This window comes from Chiloscyllium punctatum, chromosome 10, assembly GCF_047496795.1.
Source record: "Chiloscyllium punctatum isolate Juve2018m chromosome 10, sChiPun1.3, whole genome shotgun sequence".
NCBI lineage: Eukaryota > Metazoa > Chordata > Chondrichthyes > Orectolobiformes > Hemiscylliidae > Chiloscyllium > Chiloscyllium punctatum.
In genome coordinates, this window is record NC_092748.1 from 54,150,398 (window position 1) to 54,177,244 (window position 26,847).

General features: G+C 39.1%; 1 protein-coding gene across 3 annotated transcripts in view; it reads left to right on the forward strand.

The window, feature by feature from the left end:
* Positions 1–26,847, forward strand: part of LOC140482160 (endoplasmic reticulum junction formation protein lunapark-like) — a 91,078-nt gene that overhangs the window by 11,935 nt on the left and 52,296 nt on the right. For all 3 annotated transcript variants that reach the window (XM_072579170.1, XM_072579168.1, XM_072579169.1), the window contains exons 4-6: positions 7,895–8,082; positions 20,472–20,530; positions 20,665–20,705. In XM_072579170.1, coding sequence (XP_072435271.1) covers positions 7,895–8,082; positions 20,472–20,530; positions 20,665–20,705 — 288 coding nt within the window. The remainder of the gene's footprint in view (positions 1–7,894; positions 8,083–20,471; positions 20,531–20,664; positions 20,706–26,847) is intronic.

A 26,847-nucleotide genomic window follows, 5' to 3' on the forward strand; every position in this document is an offset into this window, starting at 1 on the left:
ATTTAAAAAAAATAAGTAACTGTGATTCCTGTTGGAAACAGGCTAACTTTTCTTTTAAAATATGATACAGAAATTTGGCGATGTAATACCTGGTGTGTGACAGTTGAGTTTAAAAATTAATAGATAACCACATTGTGATTTGGTCAGAGTATTCATCACTTGTTCCTCTTTTGTATCTACTTCATTTTATATCTTTTTAAGCCTATTGGGAATGATGCACCACACGTGAAGTAGAAAAGTTGACATCTGAAGGCTAAGGAGTTTAACAAATCTTGGATTAGATGGATTTAGAATCTGCTGTCAGAAGATTCTAGTTGTGAAATTTGGCAAAAATGGTTGTGATATCCTTTTGGGTTTAGCAAGACTGTGGAGGGCCTTGTGGTTTGTAGCAGATCTTAGTGTTCAGCGACATGGGCAAGAGGAGTTCTACTGGGATTCGGTAGCATCACGGAAGTTAGTGTTCAAGTTTGAAAACTGCCCATGTAGGCTTGAGTTTTGTAGCGTCGGATTAGGAATTCTGTAGTTTGGTAGTACTGGAGAGGAGTGGTTTGGTTTGAAATGGCTCATGAGAAGTGAGGCCTTTGCAATGCTGAGAGGATAATGTTGGGACTTCAGTAAAATTGGGAGTTGAAGCTCGATGTTTGGCTCATTTGGTATTCCTTGGCTATATTTCAGTTAGGTTTTTGGAGCATCTATATCTTTGAGCTAACTCTAGAAATTTGATACAAATCATACAACTTACAGCAATTTTCATAGATACAATTCCATATTTTCCTAAAGCTGATCTTATTCAATAGTGTACTTTAGGACCACCTGAAGTAATCCACAGAGCCCTTCTATTGTAAGGCTGTCACTACAAATTTCAACAGTCAGGAGAAAATCAACTAGGCCTAATGGCAATGAGACTGATATTGAATCAGGACATATATTAGGCAAGATCAGCCAAGTGGGTCCTGAAAAATGCTCCTTTATAAGCATTGAAGACTGACGATCAAGTTGAAAAAACTGTCCAATAAATTTGAAGTGACTACCTTAAAGGTTCTGAGTATGAATTTGAAATAGTACCCCAGATTTCTTTGTTCCCATCCTGAGGTAAGGTTCTGTTCCATCATTGGAACAGACTGCCAAGATGGGGGCACAATGATGTGCAGTCAGGCAGAGGGGTTTTCGGACTCCTTGATGTTAACTTCGGACTCAAAGCAATGTTACAGTTGCATGTGAAGCAAGATCTAGATAACTTATTGGTTATCACAATTTCACCAGCATCTGCAACTCTGACAGAATGTTACTTCTTGATTTTGACCTTGATTCAGAAAACTTAAGAAGCTCCATTATTGGGTACACTGCTGAGTCACAAAGAGCATACTGTCAGATGAGCCTATGCCAGATGATGTGTCAAGTAGTGATGAGCTGTAACCATGTGAATCTATCTGTAATGATTGTTTCAATCCACATCATGTCAGTCAGAGTGATCAGTGCAACTTCCGAAGCTGAAGTTTCAGCTTCCTGTGGAGGACATCATTCATTATTCCAGCATTCCTCCAGTAGTCCCCAGCATTAGATACTAGTCTTCAACCAATTTGGTTCACTCCATGTAACATCAAGAAATTGTTGGAGGCATTGGATATTGCAAAGGCTTTGGGCCCTGCCAACATTCTGCCAATAATACTGAAGGCTTGTGCTCCAGAACTTACCACTTCCCGAACCAAGCTGTTTTGGTACAGTTACAATACTGACATCTACATGACAATGTGGACAATTGTCCAGATATGTCCAGTACATAAAAAGCAGAACAAATCCAACCCAGCTGACTATTGTCCTATCAGTCTACTGTCAATCATCAATAAAGTTACAGGAAGTGTCATCAATAGTGATATCAAGCAGCACCTGCTCAGCATTAATCTGCTCAGTGGCACCCAGTTTGGGTTCTACTAGGGCCACTCCCCTCCTGACCTCATTACAGTCTTGGTTCAAACACAGACAAAAGAGCTAAGAGGTGAGAGTGAGAGCAATTGACAGTATGGTATTAGGGACCCCTAGCAAAACTGGAATCAGTGGATGTGAGGGGGCAAACTCTTTGCTGGTTGAAGTCATATCTGGCAAGTAGGAAGATGGTTGTAGTTGTTGGAAATCAGTTATCTCCACTCCAGGACATTTCTGTGGGAGTTCCTCAGGGCAGTGTCCTTGGACCATTCACCTTCAGCTGCTTCATCAATGACCCTCCCTCCATCATGAGGTCAGAAGTGAGGATGTTCACTGATAATTTCGCAATGTTCAGCACCATTCACGACGACTCAGATATTGAAGCAGTCCATGTTCAAATGCAACAAGATCTGGATGATATCAGGCTTCAGTCACAAGTGGCCAGTAACATTATGTCAAACAAATGTAAGGCAATGACCATCTCCAATAAGAAACAATTCAACCACCACCTCTTGACATTCAATGGTGTTACCATCACTGAATCCCCCATGATCAACATCCTTGGGGTCACCATTGACCAGAAACTCAACATGTAAGCACAGTGTCTACAAGAGCAGGTCATAAGTTAGGAATGCTGTGTCCAGTAACTCAGCACCTGACTCCCCAAGCTTGTCCATCATCAATAAGGCACAAATCAGGAGAGTGAAGGAATGCTACCTATTTGCCTGGATAAGTGCAGTCCCAACAACACTTCAGATGCTTGACACCATGCAGGTTAAAGCAAACCTCTACTGATGACCGAGAGTGGACTGATGGGACAGTAATCCACTAGGTTGGATTTGTCCTGCTTTTTATGTACTGGACATATCTCGAAAATTTTCCACAGTCAGGTAGATGCCACACCATGAAAATCAACTCCCTGACGTTCAGTACCAGCAGTGTGTACTATCTACAAAATGCACTGCACAATTTCACCAAAGATCCTCAGACAGCAGCTTTCAAATTCATGACCACTTCCTGTAGAAAGACAAGGGCAGCAGATGCATAGGATCACCACTTGAAACTTCCCCTTCAAGCCACTCCCCAACATGACTTGGAAATATATTGCTGTTCCTTTACTGATGCTGGGCCAAAGTCCCGGAATTCCCTACCAAATGGCATGATTGGTCAACCTACAATAGGTGCTCTGAAGTGATTCAAGAAGGCAGCCCACCAGAACTTTCTCAAGGGCTACTAGGGAAGGCTATAAATTCAAGCCAGCCAGCAATGCTCACACCCAGAAATGAATTTTAAAAATATATACCATGGAACTCCTTTTGCTGAAGACAAAGGATATATCTAAGATGCTGCATTATTAGCATTAGCAAAATGGTATGCCGTTTACAATCTGTGACATCGTAGCTGATGCCTTTGCATCCATCCTGAGCTGAAGCAAGAAATGGATTATCTGTTGAGCCTCATCCTGATGTCCCGAGCATCACCAATGCCAGTCTTCATACAACTTGATTCAATCCATATCATATCAAGAAATTGCTGAAGGCAGTGGATTCTGTAAATGGTCTGAATACTGATAACATTCCCGCAATAATACTAAAGACTGCTGCCCCAGAAATAATAAGATCTACAACACTGGCATCTATCCAACAATGTGGAAACCTTGCTCAGGTATGTCGTGTGCACAAAAAGCAGGACTGTTCCAGCCAAGCTAATTACTACCCAGTCAGTCTATTCGTGATCATTGGCAAAATACTGGAAGGATTATTGACAATGGTGTCAAGCAGCACTTGTAAAGGAATAATTTGCTCATGGATGCTTTGTTTGGGTTTCACCAGTTCCTGTCAACTCCTGACCTCATTGTACCCTTAATCCGAGAAGACTGACTTCCAGAAGTGAGGTAAGAGTGACTGCCTTGCCATTAGCCAGAAATGCTGAGTGGATGGTCCATCTCTGTTTCCTCCAGAGGTCCCCAATATCACAGTTGCCAGTTTTCAGCTGATTTAATTCACTCCACATGATCTCCCGAAATGACTGGAGACTGCAAAGACTGCAGGCACTGCAACACTCCAACAATTATACTGAAGATGTATTCCAGAGCTTGCTGAAAATCTAGCCAAGCTATTCCAGTGTAACTACAACACTGTCTACCCGACAGTGTGGGAAATTGCCCAGGTATGTCCTTTATTGAAGAGGCAGGACAAATCTAACCCGGCCAATTTAGTGCCCCAACAGCATACTTTTGATCATCAGTAAAGTGATGAAAAGAGTTATCAACGGTACTATCAAGCAGTACTTGGTTAGCAATAAGCTAATTGATTCCCAATTTGGGTTCCACCAAGGCTGCTGAGCTTCAGACTTCATTACAGCCTTACCTTCAAATAAGAACAAAGTTGAATTCCAGAAGTGAGAGCATGATGTCAAGGCTGCATTTGACTTATTATGGCATCAAGGACCCCTAGCAAAACTGCAGTCAGTAGGAATTGGGTGGGAAAATGTTCCACTGCTTGGAATTATACCTGCTACAAAAGAGGATGGTTGTGGTTGGAGGTTAGTCATCTCCATTCCAGGATATCTCTTCAAGATTTCCTCACGATAGTGACCTAGGCCCAACTGTCTTCAGTTGCTTCATCAACAACCTTTCTCCATCATAATGTTTGAAGTAGGGATATTTGTGTAATGTTCAGCACTATTTATGATTCGGATACTGAAATAATCCATGTCCAAATGCAGCAAGAAATGGATAACATCCAACCTTGGGGTGAAAAGTGACAAGTAGCTTTCATGCCACACAAATGCCGGGTAATGGCTCTATCCAATAAGGGATAATCTAATCACCACCCCATGACATTCAATGGTATTACCATAACTGAATCCCCCACTGTCAACATCCTGAGAGTTACAATTGATCAGAAACTCAATTGGACTCACTGCAAAATTACAATGGCTACAAAAGCAGGTCAGAGACTTGGAATACTGCAGTGAATAACCCAGCTCCTGTTTTGCCAAAGCCAGTCCAGCATCTGCAAGACACACATCAGGAGTGTAAGTGAATACTCCCCACTTGCATAGATGAGTGCATCTCTGGTACCACATGCATCAGCATCCATTTCCTCCACCACTGATACTTCTTGTAGACTGCACACACTGCTGCTACTGAGCATGACAGTAATTTGCCCAAGTTCCTCAGACAGCATTTAATCCAAGACCACGTCTGTTATCTAGAAGGACAAGAGCAGCAGATGCCTGGGAAACCACTGCCAACAAGCTCACCTCCAAGGCACTCACCATCCTGATTTGGAAATATGTTGCATTTGCTTTGTTGCTGGGTTAAAATCCTGGAATTCCCTCCCCAGTAGCATTGAGGGTCAATCTACAGTACGTAGACTGCAGTGATTGAAGAAGGCAGCTCACCACCACCCTTTCAAGCACAACTAGGGATGGGCAATGAATGCTGGGTAGCCAATAATGCCCACGTTTCAAGAGAGAATTTAGAAATATCAAGGGTAAACTTGCTGGGAACATTGGTTGCAAAAGATTCTAAGGTATGTGAAGAGGAAAAAATTAGTCAAGACAAATGTAGGTCTGTTATAGTCAGAAGCAGGGAAATTATAATGGGCAACTAAGAGATGGCAGCCCAATTATATACATGGTTTGGTTCTGCTTTCACAATGGAGGACCCAAGTGACATCCTGAAAACGTTGGGAAACACAGGGTCTAGTGAGAGGAGGGTACTGAAGAAAATCATTATTGGTTGGGAAACTGTGTTAAGGAAATTGGTGGCATTGAAGGCTGATAGGTCCCAAGGGCCTCATAATCTGCATCCTAGAGTATTTAAGGAAGTCATTATAGAAACAGTGGATGTATTGATGGCCACCTTCCAAGATTCCACAGACTCTGGAACAGTCCCTACAGATTGGAGGGTAGCTAATATTTAAAAAAAGAGGTAGCAAACAGGGAATTATGGTCTTTTCCTCATCGGTAGTGAGAACAATGTGCTCAAGGTCTTGAGCAAAGGTGCACTTATGGCTTGTTTAGGTAGTTCCCATTTGGAATACTGCATTCAATTCTCGTCTCCCTCCTATAGGAACAATGTTGTTAAACTTGAAAGGGTTCCAAAAAGATTTACAAGAATGTTGCCAGGTTTGGAGGGTCTGTTGAGAGGGAGAGGCTGGGACTATTATTCCTGGAATGTCAGTGGCTAAGGGGAGGTTTATAACATTATGTGGGGCATGGATAGGGTGAATAGCTGAGGTCATTTGCCCATGGTAGGGGAGACTAAAACTAGATGGGGGAAAGATTGAAAAGGGACCTGCGAGTCAACCTTTTCATGCAGAGGATGGTAGATGGAGGTGGATACAATTACAGCATTTAAAAGGCCCAATCTGGATGGGTACATGAATAGGAAAGTTTAAAGCGATATGGGCCAAATGTGGCAAATGGGACTATATCAGTTTCGGATATTTGGTTGGCGCAGAAGAGATGGACTGAAGGGTCTGTTTCTGTACTGTCTAACTCTGACTTTTAAAAGGGTAAACAGTGGTTTGTTTTGGGGAGAGATGAGACTGGTAGATTTGAAAGAGGCCTGCGGGGAGGCAATTGTTTATGAAAGCCAAAATACATAATGGGTTATCTTTTCTTTCCAGGATAATCGTAGAGTGTTAGGCAGCATTGGTAGAAGGAAGGTCAAGGCATTCAGTTAAATTAGCTGGGATTGCTAGTTTGCAATGCAGAGTGACGCCAACATCATGTATTCAGTTCCTGCACTGCCGAGGTTACTGTGTCACTTTCTTAGGCTCTCGCCTTGCCTGAGGTGTGGTAACCCTCTAGTTAAACCACTACCAGTCATCTCTGACCAGCACATTATGATCTGGTACATCTATGGCAATTTTTAATATTGGAAGGGCTTTTGTCAGGGCTGGTAGTGTTGGCCAAAGGAATTCCACATCGTAAGCATCCAAGTCTGCAGCCTTGGAACTTATTACCTTTAGACAGTTCGATTGTAGTTTGTCCATGACTACTTAAAGGTAATAAACTTAATGCTTAGCTTGGACATGAGATTTTTTTAAACAAGTGTACAACATTGGATTTTAAAAAAAATTGTTCTTGGATTATTGCCCCTCACCCACTGCTTTGACATGGCAGTCAATGTTATCAACAAAGTTATTACTAAGTCTTGTAGATAGGAATTGCCTTGAAACATGTTAGATTACTTTTGCCTGAGAACTATGCTATGGCTTAAAAGAAATAGCTGGAAATTTTCTGTTTTAAGTAATGGGAGGGAGAGAATAGAATTGTATAAGAACAAATAGACAAGTGAAAAGAAAAAGGAATAAGAATCGTGTGCATGCTGCTGCAAATGAAAGGTGAAAAGTAGAAGTTTAAGTAGCATTTCAGAAAGGACGTAATATCAGAAGGGTCAGGTAAAAATAATGGATATACAGTCTCTCTATAAGTTGCGATCTGTTACTAATAACTCCTTCAAATGGTAAGATATGCATTTTGAAATATATTTTTCTCTAGGGGATGCAAAACTTTTTGAATTTGGAAGGTTTCATAAACAGACTGAAAAAAGATTTTCGTTTAGAGCTAAATAACTTAGCAACTTAATTTGTTTTCATAATGGGATGCATAAAATGTTTTATGTTGTTCCCATTTCTTTTGTAACTTGATCGATTGCAGTCTGAGAAAAATTCAGCTTTGAGAAGCAGGATTGATAACTATTATTGTGACAAATCATATTTTAAGGTAGCATTACAAAATGTAACCCCTGTTATCCAAATGAGATCAAAAATGTTGGCAGTATAGTATTAGAGCGGCAGTGCTACTTGTACGTAGTGGAACATTTCCAAACTAGCATTTAAGTCTACCTGTTTGTTTGTTTGTTTGTTTGATCCATTTGTCTAAAACTAATCTTTTTGATAATTTAGTCTGTTTTATTCTCTATAATTTGAATGAAGTTTTTTTTGATTGATAGGAAATAAATGCATTGGAAGAATTCAGGGAAAAAAATCAAAGACTGCAGAAGATCTGGATTGGAAGACTGGTTCTGTATTCATCCACACTTTATATCATAACCTTTATAATTGTGTACATGTGGTGCTTTCCGGAAGAATGGGATGCACGACTAACTTTGGCGCTTCCAGGATTTTTATTTCCCTTACTGTAAGTAATCTGGCTATTGCCAGTTTGGATCACTTTGAAGAATGGTGTCTTCATAGTCCAGTTTTATTTTTATTGCTGAAAATTATACATTTTATAGCTAGAAAAATATATGCCATACTAACATTGTAGCCCACACAAGTGAATACCTAATAATTGAAGACCCCACTTAGTGAATTAATTTTATTAAGATTGTCTCTCTTTTCCGGATTCTATGAACTGCATAGCCTATTTTAAGTGAATTAAAAGGTTAACATCTGAATCATTAAAAGTGCCTTTGAAATTCTTGTACTGCCTGGAAGAAATCATCTGATTGAGTAGGAATGTACTAATAGATTTGGTAGCTTTAAAAAAAACATCACTCTGCTCTGGCTGTTATACTTCCTGCAGATATAATTTATTAAAAATTCTCCATCTTTTGATTGAATTTGTTAATGTTTTTCTCTTCCATTGTTAATTTGATTATCCATTCCCTACTTTAACAACATTTATATGAAATAGTTAAATCTGAACTAACTGTCATGTTTTGGAACTTGAGATTATGTTTGTCAACCTAGTTTGGGCTCTGCCAGGACTGCTTAGGGCCTTTACTGACGAAGCTCCTCAGGGTTATCTCCTGCATGAGCTATCTTCACCTGCTTCATCAGTGACCTTTTCTCTACAACATAAGGTCAGAAATCATGCTGTTTGCTGATGATTGCACAGTAAACAGCACCGTTTGCTATTCCTGTGATAACAAATCATTGGGCTGATGATCAGCTATAAGATCATAAGATTTAGGAGCAGATGTAGGCCATTCAGTCCATCAAATCTGCTCCACCATTCAATGAGATTTGATAATCCTCGCCTCCACTTTTCTGCCTTATCCCTATAATGTTTGCTTCCTTTATTAAGTAAAAGTCTGCCTATTCTCCCTTGATTGCACAGTGCAACACCAAACCTGAATTGCCCTTTTTCTGTAAAGATTTTCACAGCTTGAGAAAAATGGGGACAGAAAAAGGGTGGGGGTACTTTGATCTACTCAAAAATATTAGTGTTGATGGGGAGGAGATATTAATACTTTTAGTGGGCTTGAATGTGGATAAATATCCAGACCCAGATGAGATGTATTTCAGGTTACTGTGTATAGTAAGGGAGATTTCAGGGGCACTGACATTGATCTTTAAAATTCTCTCTGACCCTAGGAGGGATGCTAGAGGACTGGAAGGCAGATAATGTGATATCATGATTCAGAAAGACTCATAAGAATAAACCAGGAAAGCACCGGCCAATAAGTCTAATGTCAGTGATAGTGAAACAATTGGAAAAAATTCTGAGGAACTGAATTAATCTCCTCCTCTTGGAGAAACTAAGATTAATAAAGAATTGTCAGCATAGGAGGACTAGGGGTGTCATGTCTTAATAAATTTTCTGAAGAGGTGAACAAAGAGATGTAAAATGCAGGTATGTAGTTCCTTGAAAGTGAAGTCTCAGGTAGACAGGAGGGTGGTGAAGAAGGCATTTAGCATGCTTGCCTTTGGTCAGTGCATTGAGCATAGGAATTGAGATGTCATGTTGTGGCTGTACAAGACATTGGTGAAACCACTTTTAAAATACTGTGTACAGTTCTGTTTACCCTTCTATCAGAAGGATGCTGTTAAACTTGAGAGGGTGCAGAAACGATTTACAAGGATTTTGCAGGACTGGTGGTTTTGAGTTATAGGGAAAGGCTGAATAGTTTGTGGCTTTTTTTCCCCTGTAGCGTCAGTGCCTGAGGGGTGACCTGATCGAGGCTTATAAAATCACGAGGGATATGATAGGATCAATAACCAAGGTCTTTTTCCTAAAGTGGAGGTGAGAAGGGAAAGATTTAAAAAGCATCCTCTGCAGAAAATTAGCCTTCAGATCCTATGTGTATGGAATGAGCTGCCAGAGGAACTAGTGGAGGCGGGTACAATTGCAACATTTAGAGTCAGTTGTACAGCATGGAAACAGACCCTTCGGTCCAACCCATCCATGCCGACCAGATATACCAACCCAATCTAGTCCCACCTGCCACCACCCGCCCATATCTCTCCAAACCCTTCCTATTCATATACCCATCTAAATACCTCTTAAATGTTGCAATTGTACCAGTCTCCCCACATCCTCTGGCAGCTCATTCCATACATATACCACCCTCTGTGTGAAAATTTTGCCCCTTAGGTCTCTTTTATATCTTTCCCCTCTCATCCTAAACCTATGCCCTCTAGTTTTGGACTCCCTGACCCCAGGGAAAAGACTTTGTCTATTTATTCTATCCATGCTCCTCATAATTTTGTAAACCTCTATAAGGTCTTCCCTCAGCCTCTGATGCTCCAGGGAAAACAGCCCCAGCCTGTTCAGCTTCTCCCTGTAGCTCAGATCCTCCAACCCTGGCAACATCCTTGTAAATCTTTTCTGAACCCTTTCAATTTTCACAACAACTTTCCGATAGGAAGGAGACCGGAATTGCAAGCAATATCCCAACAGTGGCCTAACCAATGTCCTGTACAGCCGCAACATGACCTCCCAACTCCTGTACTCGATACTCTGACCAATAGCCGAAAGCATTCCAAACGTCGTCTTCACTATCCTATCTACTCCATTTTCAAGGAGCTATGAACCTGCACTCCAAGGTATCTTTGTTCAGCAGTACTCCCTAGGACCTTACCATTAAGTGTATAAGTCCTGCTAAGATTTGCTTTCCCAAATGCAGCACCTCACATTTATCTAAATTAAACTCCATCTGCCACTTCTCCTCCCATTGGCCCATCTGGTCCAGATCCTGTTGTAATCTGAGGTAACCCTCTTCGCTGTCCACTACACCTCCAATTTTGGTGATATCTGCAAACTTACTAACTGTACCTCTTATGCTCTCATCCAAAACATTTATATAACTTCAGAAAGGTTTTTGAGAATGTCTTGCATGCCTGTCTGTTATGATGTTAAGTGCAAAAGGAATGCAGAGCAATTTTGCAAATTTGATTGAAAGGTCTGTCCAGTGGCATGCCACAATATTCAGTGTTGGGACCCTTGCTGTTTTAGTGTACACTCATGATCTTAACATCGAGCATGGGAAGTATAATTAGTACATTTGCAGACAACATGAAAATTGGTGTTGTGGTAAATAAAGAGGAAGAAAGCCATGGGCTACAGGATAAGATAGATGAGCTGGTCAGATGGGCTGTACGGTGGCAAATGGAATTTAACCCTGAAAGGTTTAAGGTGATGTATTTTAGGAGGACTAACTAGAAACAGAAGTCTATGCTGAGTAGTAAGAGCTGAGAAAGTACAAAGGATCAGAGTGAACTTTGTGTTCATGTCAATAGATCCTTGAAGGCAGCATGACCAGTAGCTAAGGTAGTTAAGAAGGCATATGGGATACTTGCCTTATTAGTTGAGACATTGAATACAAGAGCAATTAAGTTATGATAGAACTGTATAAAACATTTAGGTTATGATTGGAGTGTGCAGATCTGATTGCCACACTATTGGAAAGTGTCGTTGTATTAGAGAGGGTGCAAAGGAGATTCATCAGGTTGTTAGCTGGACTGGAGTGATTCAGTTATGAGGGGACACTGATAGACTAGAGTTGCTTCTTTAGAACCCAGAAGGCTAAGGTGTTACCCAAATTGAGGTCTTCAAAATTGTTAGGGACATAGATAAGGAGAAATATTTCCATTACTGGAGGAATTAGTAACCAGGAAGCACAGTTCTCAGGTAAGGAACATGAGTATATTTGCACCCCATAAGTGCTAAACAATAACCATGAACCAGGGATATCGATCAGCTCCTTTTGATAATTAGTTATAATTGTCAAATCTCTCACCATCAGCATTCAGGAGATTGTCACTGATCAGTAACTGATTGATTGATTTATGGTGTGACCCACCTCCTGACTTCCAAAAATCTCTTCGTGATATATGGGGCACAAGTTCAGAGTATCTTGGAATATTCTTCATTTGCATATATAGGTATAGCTGCAGTAAGCGCAGAAGCTGTACGCTGTACAGGACAAAGCCATTTACTTGATTGACACACTATCCACCAGTTTAAACATTCATTTTTACCTATTCACTGGATACTGTGACTTTTGTATACATTCTACAAAACGCACTTCAGCTTCTTCAACTGCACCTTCTAAATCTGTAAGCTCCATCACTCAGGATGAAAGCAGAAACTGCATGGGAGCACCACAACTTCCAAGTAGATTCATAGAGTTGTACAGTATAGAAACAGACAGTTTGCTCCAACTAGTCCACGCCAATCTTGTTCCCAAACTGAACTAGTCCCACCTGCCTACGCTTGGCTCATATTCTTCCAAACTTTTTCTATTTGTGAACTTAACCAAAAGTCTTTTAAACATTAACTGCACCTGCATTACCACTTTTTTTCTGGCAGTTCATTCCACACATGAACTGTCAGGAAAAAAAAGGGAAAGTTGCCTCCATGTCCTTTATAAATCTATCTTGTTGCCATAAACATATAACCCCTAGTTTTGAATTCTCCTACTCTAGGATAAAGATCTTTGTCATTCACCTTATTTATGCCTCTCATGACTTTATAAACCTCTATAAGCTCATCCCTCAACCTCTACGCTCAGTGAAAAAAGTCCCATCCTTTCCAATCTATTTTTACATGTGAAACCTTTATTCCCAGCAACATCCTGGTAAATCTTTTCTGAACCCTCTCCAGTTCAATAATATACTTCCTGTACCAGGATGACCAGAACTGCACACAGTGCTCCTGAAGAGGCAGTACCAATATCGTGTAGAATCTCAACATGACATTCCAACTCCTATACTTAAAACATCTGAGCAATGAAGGCAAGAATGCTAAACGTCTTCTTAACCACCCTGTCTACGTGTGATGCAGATTTCAAACAACTATATACCGAACCCCTGTCTAAAACACTACCCAGTGCCCCACAGTTAATTGTATTAATCCTGCCCTTGTTTTTTTTAACCAAAATGCAATATCTCACATTTATCCAAATTAAACTCCATCTGCCACTCCTCAGCCCATTCACCCAATTGATCAAAATCTCATTGTAATCTTAGATAACCTTTTTTCACTGTCTACAATACCATTAATTTTGATGATTTGAGATGCCAGTGTTGGACTGAGGTGTACAAAGTTAAAAATCACACAACACCAGGTTATAATCCAACAGGATTAATTGGAAGCACACTAGCTTTTGGAGCGACGCTCCTTCATCAGGTGATTGTCGCACCTGACTTGTGGTTGTCTATGTTTTCTAATTAACTTGCTCTTTTCTGATTCAGAATCATCTTCCTCTTACTTTCAATTTTCACTGTTACATTCCCCCCCCTTCTCTGAACACTTACAGGCTCCTAAAATAGAACTAACAAATCTCCCTGCCAGTATATTGGTCCCTTTCCAGTTCAGGTAAAATCTATCCTTTTTGAGCAGATCTTTTTGTCTCTGAAGAGATCCTAAAGATCCAAGAAAGTGAATCCCTACATTATTGTGCCATTGATTTATCTATCTCTTTTTGACTACTTCCCTCATTAGAACTTGGCACTATAAATAAACTAGGGATTACTCCTTTTGATGTTCTATTTTTTAAACTTTTATTTAACCAGTTATATTCACTCTGCAAAGCCTTAACCCTTTCCTTAACTACATCATTCCTACCAATATGCACAACAACTTCTGACTTCTTACTCTTCCTTTTGACAAAATGCTTCAACTATTTTGAGATGTTCTTAACTATGGCACCAGGAAAGCAACATACTATCTTAGACTCACACTGACTGCCACTGAATCTCTAGTCTCCGCCCCTAACTGGACAGACCCTTGTAAAAATTATTCTTTTAATCTTGACAAACCCCATTTAATATAAGATTCAACAGTACCCAAAGCAAATACCTGTTTGAGAGAGAAATAACTGCTTGACCCTTCTGAACTACCTTCTTAACTTTCTTGACAATTGACCATCTATCTGACTTATCCTGCTGTGTAAACACTTCTCTAAATCTATTAGTCATAATTTGCAATGTCTTATTGTATGCATGCCCTCAGAGACATTAAACCTAAAAAGCTCTCAATAGCACCTTACATTTAAAAATAAACTACATTTCCTTCCCCACAGAATTAATATTAAGCACATAAAACAATTTAAACAAATAAATAATAAAAAGCAATCAAACACTTAGCTGAACCAATGAAAAATGACTCCTCCTCAAATAATCCAACATTCAGTTTTCAATCTCCAGATTTAAAAAAATCTCTCCAGAGCAATCAATGTGTAAGCCTGTCCACAGGCTGTGCAAACTATCTCTCCTTCTTCACGTATTAGTTTAATGTAAATTTTTTTTGTCAAAATAAATTACTGTGGATCAAAATTTGTCAAACACTGTCAAAAATATCTCTCCTCTGAGTGTAAAAATGAAATCTTTCTATTATTTTGTTTTAAACGTATATTTACAGAAATCTTTTAAGTTTTAAACAGGGGGGGAAGTATATCTGCCCACAGATCGATACTTGACAAACATGGAGGTCCGACCCACACAATCTCCATTTTTAAAAACAAACTCTTCTACAAGAGTTACAAAATGATTCAAAATAAAAATCTTTATAGTTATGAAATGTGAAAACCATAGGAATTATACAAGAAAACCTGCAACTTAGGAGCAGCTACAGGATCCACGCTATTGTCAGTCCACTATTTTTGTTTATTAGCACTTTAGCCCACAACCCCTGCGTATGGTTATTAGTTCAATTCCTGAAACTCTCTATTGGCCTCACGAAGTAGGCTAACCATAAATTTCGAAATGGCAGCTTGTGATTGCCAATAATAAGTAACCTTGTGTGACACATTCCCAGAATAAATAACATGAATGCAATTTAATAGGGTTTAGCTTTTTTTTGTTGTATATTGTTTTACTATGAGCTGGCTTTTTTCCATTGCTAGTTAATTCTTAATGTGCTTAGTGTCTTCTGAAGCTCAGATATGTAGTTTGATATCTGATCAGTTGCCCTTATTTGTATATGCAAAACTAGGATGTTTTCCCTTGAGTCATTGCAGAATTGTGTCCAGTATCCCCTGAGGCCAAATCAGTGGTGGGTGGATGTGTGGGGTTGTGTATGTGTGTGTCTCCCTCGCTGACTGTTTAAGTGCACTTGCCCATTTTGAAGATACTATTGTTCATCAAACTTTGAATTTAATGTTAAAACAATTTAGATGTTTTGTATATAATGATGGAAACTTTTTCATCATATTAACATATGGATGTAATTTTGATCGCTGAGCTGGAAGGTTCATTTTCAGATGTTTTATCACCATGCTAGATAACATCAATGAGCCTATGGTGAAGCACTGGTGTTAGTGACTTGCTTTGGATTTTTTTAGATTTCCTTGGGTTGGTGATGTCATTTCCTGTTCTTTTTCTCAGTGTGGTAAATGGGGTCCAAGTTGATGTGTTTGTTGATAGAGTTCCAGTTGGAATGCCATGCTTCTAGGGATTCTCATGCGTGTCTCTGTTTGGCTTGTCGTAGGATGGATGTGTTGTATCAGTCGAAGTGGTGTCCTTCCTTATCTATATGTAAGGATACTAGTGAGAGAGGGTCATGTGTTTTTGTGGCTAGTTTTTTTTTAGATTAGATTCTCTATAGTGTGGAAACAGGCCCTTCGGCCCAACCAGTCCACAACGACCCTCTGAAGAGTAACCCACCCATTTCCCTCTGATTAATGCACCTAACACTACGGGCAATTTAGCATGGCCAATTCACCTGACCTGCAGATCTTTGGACTGTGGGAGGAAACCTGAGCAACTGGAGGAAACCCACGCAGACACTGGGAGAATGTGCAGACTCCACACAGATAGTCGCCCGAGGCTGGAATCGAACCTGACACCCTGGTGCTGTGAGACAGCAGTGCTAACCACTGAGCCACTATGCTGCCCCACGTACCCAATTCTAAGCATGAAACTTTTAAGTAAGATGTCAAGGTACTAGAGATGATACAGAAAATAGGCTGCTTGACAGTTATTTTAAATTGAAGAGACTAGATTGAGGAATCTAATGCATTGTTTGCAGATACTGACACTTCCCAACAGGTGGCGATAGACCAGACCCCACAACTACAGAACTGAATCACAATCCTACTCAAAAGACTTCAGAAATCTGGAGAATTAAATAAGACAGACTTCCAAAAAAATGAAACCAGACTGATCCAACACACCATGCTTTTATGGATTACCCAAAATTTCATAAACCAGAAGCACTCCTCAGTCCCATAATCTCACTACCTGGAACACCAACGTGCAGATTAGCCAAGGAGGTACACCAAAAGCTAAAACACTTGGTAGAAGACTCCCACCACTGCATCCACTCCGCCAAGAATTTCTGAACACCAAAGACACCAAGTTAGAAGAGGATACAATAATGGTCTCCTTTGATGTAACAGCCCTGTTCACATCCATTAACATCAACCTGGCCAAGGAAGCACTGACTACGCTGTTAGAAGAACCAAAGACATATACATCAAACACCACCAACTTCATCAGCAAGGACAACGTTGTTAAGCTAGTGGACTAATGCTTTACCACCCACTTCACTTTCAATAATAAAACCTACAGACAATCCAACAGAAGACCCAAGAGATCTCCGATATCAGGATTCTTAGCAGAGGCAGTAATGCAAAGACTCGAACAAACAGCTCAGTCAACTATCCAACCCAAACTCTGGGCCAGCTATGTGAATGACACCTTTGTCATTACTAAGCAAAACAAATTCGAGCAAACCTTCAATATCATCAATAATATCCTTTATTGGCATAAAATTCACTAAAGAAGAGGAAAATAACAACAAACTGCCATTCCTAGATATCACAGTCGAGCTAATAGCCAATGGGGAACTTAAAACCAGCATCTACAGGAAGACAGCGCATACGGACCAAATACTGAATTACAAAAGCAATCATCCCAACATCCACAAACGAAGCTGCATCAGAACATTATTTCAATGAGCCATCACACACTGCAGCACAGGAACTACGAAGAGCAGAGGAAAATCACTTACACAGTTTATTCAAAAAGAACGGGTACCCAATGAACACAGTCTGCCGATTTCTCAGCAATAAGCCCAATCAAACAGACAAAATGCGTCCAGAAACCCTAGCCACTCTCCCCTACATCAAAGACATCTTGGAAATGATTGCCAGACTACTCAAACCTCTTAGCATTATGGTAGACCAGAAACCCACCAACTCATTAAAATAGCAGCTCATGAACTTGAAAGACCCCATACAGACGACAAACAAAACTAATGTCATTTACAAAATACCTTGCAAGGACTGTAACAAACACTACATTAGATGAGCAGGCAGAAAACCAGCCAGCAGGATGCATGAACATCAACTAGCCACAAAAAGACATTGCCCACTATCACTAGTATCCTTACATACAGACGAGGAAGGACACCACTTCAACTGGGACAACATATCCATCCTAGGACAAGCCAAACTGAGAGACACGTGAGAATTCCTAGAAGCAAAACACATCATCTTTGACCCCATTAACCAACCTCTGTGAAAAAGAACAGGAAATGACATCACCACAGGAATTGACATCACCAACCCAAGGCAATCTAAACACTTAAATCCAAAGCAGGTCACTAACACCAGTGCTTTACCAGAGGCTCACTGATGATGTTACCTAGTATGGTGGTGAAATGTTTGAATATGAGACTTGCAGCTCAGCGAACAAACCTACATCCGGTACCTCAACCTGAACTACAAATCTCCTCGAAACTTGCTAATATTAATCTATTTTTTTTTTCAAACTCTATGAATGCAACATATTTCTTCAATCTGTCTGGATCATGAAATGTTTCTTTTTGTCCTGCTTTTCAATATGAGATCAGAATAATCTTTTGTTGCATGTAAGGCATCTCAAAACTTCAGCTTTAACTTCAGATAAGGAACCGAATGCATTTTAATATGCTACTTACCATAATGCACCTTGTCCGTTTATCTTTGTATAATGCTGAACTACATTAAGCAAAAACAAGCAATAAATTTGAGGTTGACCAGAATGCTGCTAGATGAAAGCAACTCTGTCAAGCTGCAAGATGAATTTTATTGTTGTTCTTTCTCTGCATCAATCTGAAGAAAATGATATGTCGTTTCCACTAGCTTAGTATCTGCAAGGATGGAGCTTTCTCCTGGTTCTGAACTTGTGGCTGAGTGGATTTAATTATCGTTACCTAAAGTTTCCGTTTCATTATCAATTTTTTTTGTCATTGTCACTTGGTAACTATAGGTTTATGGAACTATAGATTTTGCATGTAAACAGTTACAATAATGACATATGATTTGATTTTTGTATCATTACAGTAATTATTGTTGTTACAGTTCTTTGGAACTCAGATAATCCAGATGGAAGTGCAAATTTGCCGCTATCATTTCAATTTAAAGTTTTTGACCTGTGCTTTTGAGTGTTCTGTGCCAAATATACTGCTGAGGCACATAGATTGGAGTTTTATGGTGCAATGAGCCTTTTGTTTTGTTCGAAAAAAAAACAAACTTCCATTTTTTGTAAGTTGTTTCAGTGAAGCGTATTCAGCATTTCAAAACTCAAGGCTCAGGCTTCTGTTTTAAAATTTTTCATTCTATAAGTGAAGGGAACTGTAGATATGCTTGATGTGGGACTCCACATTTACAGTACAAATTGCTGGTTAGGCCACAGCTAGAGTATTGTGTACAGTTTTGGAATGTTTGCAGAGAAGATTTAAAGTAGAATGTTTCCTAACCTGGAGAGTTTTAGTTATGATAGATGAGAAAGGCTGGGGCTGTTTTCTTGGACCAGAGGAGACTGAGTAATTTTAGGAGGAGACCGATTGAATTAACAATGTCCCAGCATCTGCACTTTGGGATTGTGAATTCCATAGGTTTACAACACTTTAAGAGAAGTAATTTCTCCACATCTTTTTTTAAATTTGCTGTCTTTATTCTACAGCTATGACCTCTTGTTCTAGATTGCCCCAAATGAGGAAACGTTCTGTCAACATTGCCAATCCCTTCAGAATCCTAGATATCTCAATTAGATCTCCTTTCTTTCTTCTAAACACCAGATTGTTTCAGCCTAACCTGCTCAATCTCTAGTCATAAGAAAAACTTCCCATTTCTGGAATTAATCTAGTGAACCTCCTCTGAATTGCCTCCAATGCAACTATATCTCTCCTCATGTAAGTGACCAAAATTGTACGCATTACTACAGGTGTGGTCTCACTGATACCTTGCACAGTTGCAGCAAAACTTCCTTGCTCTGTTCTGTTAACAATAAAGACCAAAATTCCACTGCTGTTCCTGCATACTATTTTGCTGCAGTTCATGCACGGAGACACCAAGATCTTCTGCATTGAAGCAGTCTGAAGTTTCTCTTCATTTAGATAATTTGCCTTCTCTATTCCCCTCACCAAAATGGATAATTTCTGTCATTTTATCGACATTAAACTTCATCTGCCAATTTTGGCCCATTCAGCTAACCAATCCATATGCATTTACCAATTCCCTATTTCTTTGTTGCGACTTACATTCCCACCCATTTTATTGTTATCTGCAAATTTGGCTATATTACTTTCTATTCCCACATCCAAATCGTTAAGATAAATTGTATATTGTTGTGATCTAAGGATCAAACCCTGGGGCACCTCACTAGTTACATCTTGCCAACCAGAAATGACTCATCTATCCTGATGCTCTGCTTTATGTTGGTTAGCTAATGCTGTATCTAAGCTTATAAATTAACCCTTACTCCATGTGATCTGACCTTGGTATTAACTTTTTGTGCAGCAGCTTATCAAATGCCTTCAGGAGGTTGAGATATATTGAATCTTGCAGGATCCCCATTATCCATAATGCTTATTAAATCTTCAAAGAATTTTATCAAATTAGTTGAATATGATTTATCCCTCATCAATCCATCAAAGTCAGGGTTTTTAGTTTGACTTTCCAAATGTTTGGTTATTACTTAGTAATAAATTCTAATAATTGCCCACAACACATGTTAAAACAACTGATTTGTAATTTCCTATTTTCTGCCTCCTTCCCTTTTTGAGTAAGCGTGTTATATTAGCATTGGGTCTCAGTGGATTATTATTTATAGAATGAATATTTTAAGACAATCGTGAAACCTTTTGCAACTTGAACAAGTTAACACCCTGACTCAGTCATCTAGCAGTAATGATAGCTGTCCTTTTTCTGGCAGATATCCTTGGACAAGACTTTGCACACTGAAGTAAATTAGGAAATAGTGTACTGTTGTGTTGTGTTCTAGTGGGTTATTTGTTTAGTTCAAGTTTACTTTGCCTATTTTTTTGAGTTGTTGTCATGTTTACATGCTGCTCATGATGATTGTGTTTTTCAGGGTGTGGTTAATACGAAAAATATTGATTTGGCTCTTTTGCAAAAGAACTGAAAGAAACAGTAAGTTTTTAAGTGTCTCTTTTGAAATTACGTAAAGCTGATTTGTTTTTTATACACTGTCTTTTTTTCATTACATTTACCACTGGTTATTTTTGAAAACTACAGGACTGCTCACCCTTAAAATTTTATTACAGGTGAAGCTCTGGAAGGTTTAAAAGTACAAAAGAAGAAAATTGTGAGTACTATCTTTAAAACATTTTTCTGTTTCTGCTTCCTTTAAAACTATTTTACTTCGAGGCATCATCCTGATGATGGGCGGCACGGTGGCACAGTGGTTAGCACTGCTGCCTCACAGCGCCAGAGACCTGGGTTCAATTCCCGCCTCAGGCGACTGACTGTGTGGAGTTTGCACGTTCTCCCCGTGTCTGCGTGGGTTTCCTCCAGGTGCTCTGGTTTCCTCCCACAGTCCAAAGATGTGCAGGTCAGGTGAATTGGCCATGCTAAATTGCCCGTAGTGTTAGGTAAGGGGTAGATGTAGATGTGGGGGTATGGGTGGGTTACGCTTCGGCAGGGCGGTGTGGACCTGTTGGGCCGAAGGGCCTGTTTCCACACTGTAAGTAATCTAATCTATTCTATTTACTAATTTATTGGTGATTTAAGTGACCATCCAAATAGCATTTGTCCATTTGGTTTTAATATATTTTTCCTGTGTTTCTTCACTAATTGTAACCAAAGCATAATGTTCTAATGTGAAATAAATACTAAGCATTTTAGTTGTTTGTCAATATTGGTAACCATGGAATAGTGCACTTTTATGTTTAATCAAATCCAATTCAAATTTGGTGTAGGACAGAGGTTTACAGTTTGAGCTATTGCACAGTCTCTTTTGTCTGCTTGAAAATTTGCATAGACTTGAACAGGAACTGCCATGCTATCAGGCTAGTAATAGACATGCTGTCGTGCATTAGTTATCTTGAGGGTATCCTCAACCATGACTGTCCACAAGGAAAACAATAAATCAATTTGGGTAAAGCAAGACAAGTGAAAAATCAGACTGACAGAAAAGATATTCCATCTGCCTATATTTTTCCAGTTTTAGGAAAAAAAAGACAAATGAGAAGTATGAATAAAAGTAGTATACACCATTCTTTTGAACATTAATATTTTTTGTGATCAATTGCCTAAGTAAAGCTTAGCTTTTAGTCAGGCAGTAACTTGATCAGAATCAGTAGCAATGAAAATGGAAACTCATTTAACTGAATGATTGTAGGTATTTATTTTGGCTGAGTGGTCATTTATGTCACTTGTCATATAGTCTTGACAGTTCACTATTATTAGGTGGAAGGTGCAGTGAAATAAACTGAGTATTGTAAGAATTACATTAGTAACTCGGTCATTCAATGTGGTCATTTGTGTTTGCCTATTTTTGTCAAACACAACAAAAATAATTTGAATATTTGAGGTTAGCATGATGAATTTGTAGGATCGATTCAATTAAGCAATTAATAATGGCTTTTTGACACTAGTTTCTATGTCCAGTGTCTCATGCGAGATACTTTATTAGTTTTAACAGTTGTGCCAAAATTATGGATACTTAGCTGACATTGCACAGTTGACTTTTGTTCCATGTGGCAACTTAAACATACATCATAAGTTTACAACAGTCAAATGTAAGGCTGAGTTATTCATAAACTGAACTTTCACTAATGAAATCTGGGTTATTAGTAAATTTATATTTATGGGATTAATATAATTTGTTGATTTTTTTTTGAGAGATGTATACAATTTTAATCCTGTTGCATTCAATCAAATTGACATTGTAGGCTCAATGAGGAAGATCATTTTCTCTTAGAACCTCTGGAATCTTTCCTTCCCTTACCACTCTAAGCTTTTTATAACTACATTTTTAACCCTGGCACTTGTCAATGTTCAGAACTCAAGGCATTCTCAATTAAAGGGAACTATATCTACACTCCTAACTGTCTTACCACTTATTACAAATAACGCCACAAGACATAGGAGCAGAAGAAGGGCATTTAGCCTGTTGAGTATGCTCTACCATTCAGTGACATTTTGATTTTTCTAACTCTACTTTCCTTCCTTTTTCTCCTTAAACTTTGATTCTCTTGCTGATTAAGTGTATTCAAGGTTGAGAGAGATTTTCAATGATTCAGTCTCTAATGCCCTCTGTGGTAAAGAATTCCACATGTGGAGAAAAATTGTGTCCTTATCCTTGTCTTAAATAGGTGATCCCTTATTTTGTTATTGTCCGACATTCTCACACAAGTGGAACAACCTGTCTGCACCTATCCTCTCAAAGCATCTAAGAATTTTTTAAATAGATATTTTTATTAGAAATTTAACATTTTTACAAGTTTACAAAAATAAACAAAACTCTCAAGTACAAACATTGATATACAATTAAATCTTAAATATACAATAGCCAAAATTTAACAAAAGAAAAATACCAAGAAAGAAAAAAAACAAAACTCAACTAACTACTAATCTAACCTACAACTAACCAGAGTGTATATTTAAGTCTCTTACATTATTCAAATAAGAGAGAAAAAAAACAAAAAAAACAACGGATAACATAGAAATTGGTTAGTGAGATACATGCTCAGAATGTGTTAACATCAAATGTAACAAAACCCGTATTCGTGCGGGATTCCTCTCCTAAAGGGCCCCGGACCAGCCAGGTTCGTAATCTCAATTAAATAAAAGCCCTTGTTAGGATAGCCGAAATGTCTGTATTTATGTAATTCAAGAAGGGCTGCCAGTATTTTATAAAATAATTCGGTCTTTCGGTGCAGCATATTTGTAAGGAAGTCAAGGGGAATACGTTCCATAATTAATCTGTGCCAATTTGAAAGTCCAGGGAAACCCTCAGCCACCCAGTTTACCAAAATATTTTTCCTTGCACAGAAAGAGAGAATAGAAAATCGTCTCTTCCCGTACACGTCCAGGGAGGGAAAGTTCGAAAAGCCCAAGAGGAGAGATACAGGGTCCACTTTAATTTCCGTTCCTAAAATTTCTGTCAGGGTACTTGCTACTTTAGTCCAGTATCTACAGATCTTATGACAGGTCCATAGGCAATGTACAAGAGTGCCCACCTCTATTTTACATTTGGGGCACATTGGAGATGCTCCTGCCTTAAATTTTGCCAATTGATCCGGTGCTATATGGGCCCTATGAAGTATCTTCAGCTGGATAGCCTGGGTTCTGTTACAGATGGTGATTCTTCTGGCGTTTTCCAAATGTCTCTAGTCCCAAATCCTGATCCCATGTTTTAAGCAAATTGTCCATATCTCCCGGTACTTCGTCATGTAGTAAATGATAAATAGTACTGAAGGAGGATACCCCCATTGGTCGTAGTACTCTACATTCTCTATCTGATTTATAAAGACTATCTAATAACGTAGTCGTCTTCTGTATATAGTCTCGAATTTGGAAGTATCGATAGAGGTCTCCATTAGGTAATCCGAATTTCTGATATAGCTGTTCAAAAAACACCAAGACCCCATCTTTAAATATGTCCCCTAGACATTAGATACCCCTGGATCTCCAGAGTTTAAAAGTGGCATCTGTAAACCCCGGTTGGAATCCCCATGCTCCCACTATTGGCGCATAGGGGGATGTTTTATGTGAGTTGCCCTCATTTTGCTGCATTATATTCCAAGCTTTAATTGTGTTTAATATTATAGGGTTTTTACAGTGATCCGTAATGATTTTCCTCTTGTCTGAAAATAAAAGGTTAATAAGTGGGTATTTTACTTGAGAAGCCTCGATGTCCAGCCAGATTGATTGTGAATCAGACAAGACCCAATCAGCTTTGTAACTTAATAGGGAACTTAACTGATATTTCCTAAAATCTGGGAAGTCCAATCCTCCCCTTGCCTGTGGAAGCTGTCGCTTCTTCAGCTTAATGCGGGGCCGTCTATGATTCCAGATAAAGGAACCCAACCAGCCATATAATTTACGTAGTGCCAGCCTCTGCAGCATCACCAGAAGCATTCTCATAGGGTATAGGAGACGGGGCAGGACATTCATTTTAATTAGTGCTATTCTACCCAGCCAAGAAATTGGAAGGTCTTCCCATCGCTGGAGGTCCTGCCTTATCCTTTCCAGTAAATGCACAAAGTTAGCCTTGTATAACTGACCAAATACTGGGGTATTAAAAATGCCTAAATATAAGAAACCCTCCAGGGACCAACGAAAGGGAAAATGGGATCCGTCCACTAAGTGGGGTATCATAGCAAGGCCACCCATTGGCATTGCCTCCAATTTTGAGAAATTAATTTTATAGTCTGAGAATATGTTAAATGTATTAATAATTTGGATTAAGCGAGGTATGGACATCAGAGAATTACTGAGGAATAGAAGAACATCATCTACATAAAGGGTAATTTTATGTTTGCCTGTACCAATCTTCGGGGCCGTTATATTAGGATCAGCTCGTATAGCTTCTGCTAGTGGTTCAATTAAATAACAATGGCGAGAGAGGACATCCCTGACAGCAGCCCCTACCCACACTGAAGCTATCCGAACCTAATCCATTGGTAACCACAACTGCTTTGGGATCACTATACAATGTTCAGACCCATTTGGTAAACACCTTTCCAACGCCAAACCTTTCCAATGTGTAAAACAAATATGACCATTCAACTCTATCGAATGCCTTTTCCACATCTAATGAAACTACTACTCCTGATATCTTTCCCTGATGGCAGGCTTGAATCATATTCAAAACCCTTCTAATATTATTGGATGATCTACGGCCCTTAATAAACCCCGTCTGATCCTCCTTTATGATATGTAGCAGTACCCTTTCTAGTCTCAATGCTAATATTTTAGAAAGGATTTTAAAATCTACATTTAGCAAGGATATTGGTCTGTATGACGTACAATCTTCTGGATCCTTTCCTTTTTTAAGGATAAGAGAGATATTTGCCTCTTTCAGCGAAGGCGGGAGACAGCCCTGACTATATGCATAGTTATACATGTCCATAAGTGGACCAGCCAATATTTCTGTAAATTCTTCATAGAATTCAGCTTGAAAACCATCTGGGCCAGGTGTCTTACCGCTCTGAAGTTGCCTGATTGCGTCAAGTATTTCTTGGACTGTTAGGGGAGCATTTAAGACCGATACCTGTTCCGGAGTTAGGCCCGGAAAGGTCAAATTTTTTAAAAATGATTGCATCCTCCTAGTCCTGTCTTCACAATCCTGTGATTTATATAAATCAGAATAAAATTTTCTAAAGATTGCATTAATCTTTCTATGATCATGAGTCAAAATACCCGTACTTTCCTTGATAGACGTAATAGTTTGAGGAGCCTTTTTTTTTTCTTTGCAAGAAATGCTATGTATCTACCCGGTTTGTCGCCAAATTCATATAATCTTTGTTTTGCAAATAATATTTCCCTCTTAGCCGTTTGGGTAAGCGTAGTGTTTAGAGCTGTCCTAAAGGCCGTAATCCTTTGTAATTTAATAATAGAAGGTCTATCAGCGTATGCAGTTTCAGCTGCTTTTAAGCGAGCTTCGAGCAGATGCTGTTGTTCTCCCTTTTAATTTTTTTCTGGGTCGCTGAGTAGGAGATGATCAAACCTCGCGCATAAGCTTTGATGGTCTCCCACGTCATTGATGGGTTGCTAGTCGTACCTAAATTAATTTCTAAAAAAGTTTTAAATTCTTGAGAGAAGTACTTTACAAATTTACTATCTTTCATTAGGAAGGGGTCCATACGCCAATGCCGAGGTGGATGTCCCGTTGTTCCTCGCCTTGGTTTCCATATATACAGCAGCGTGGTCGGAAATTGCTATGCTACCTATTTTACAGGATGATATAGAATTTAAAAAAATCGAGGGGGCAAAAATCATATCAATTTTGGTATGACATTTATGTGGATTGGAGTAAAAAGAAAAATCTCTGCCCTGTGGATGAAGACATCTCCATACATCTTCTAATCCTAATTCTTTGTTCAGATCCACCAATTGTCTAGATCTGGGAGATACTCCTGCAGTACTCTTGGGAATACAATTAAAGTCTCCCCCTATAATTGTATGATGGGCACCAAGAGCCATCAATTTTGAAAAGGGGTGTGCCGGGGAACAGTACAAATTTAAAATCCCATATTCCTCCCCATTTCTTAGGGCTTTAATCAAAATATATCGTCCAGATTCGTCTTTTATCTGATTTAGGATTTTGAAAGGGAAATTCTTCTGAACAAGAATAACAACTCCCCTATTTTTTGAGCTAAAAGAAGAAAAAAGGCATGATCAAATCCACCCTGTCGTAATCTCAAGTGTTCTTTATCTGACAGGTGTGTCTCCTGTAGGAGAGCTATATCAACTCTTTCTTTCTTAAGATTTGATAATAT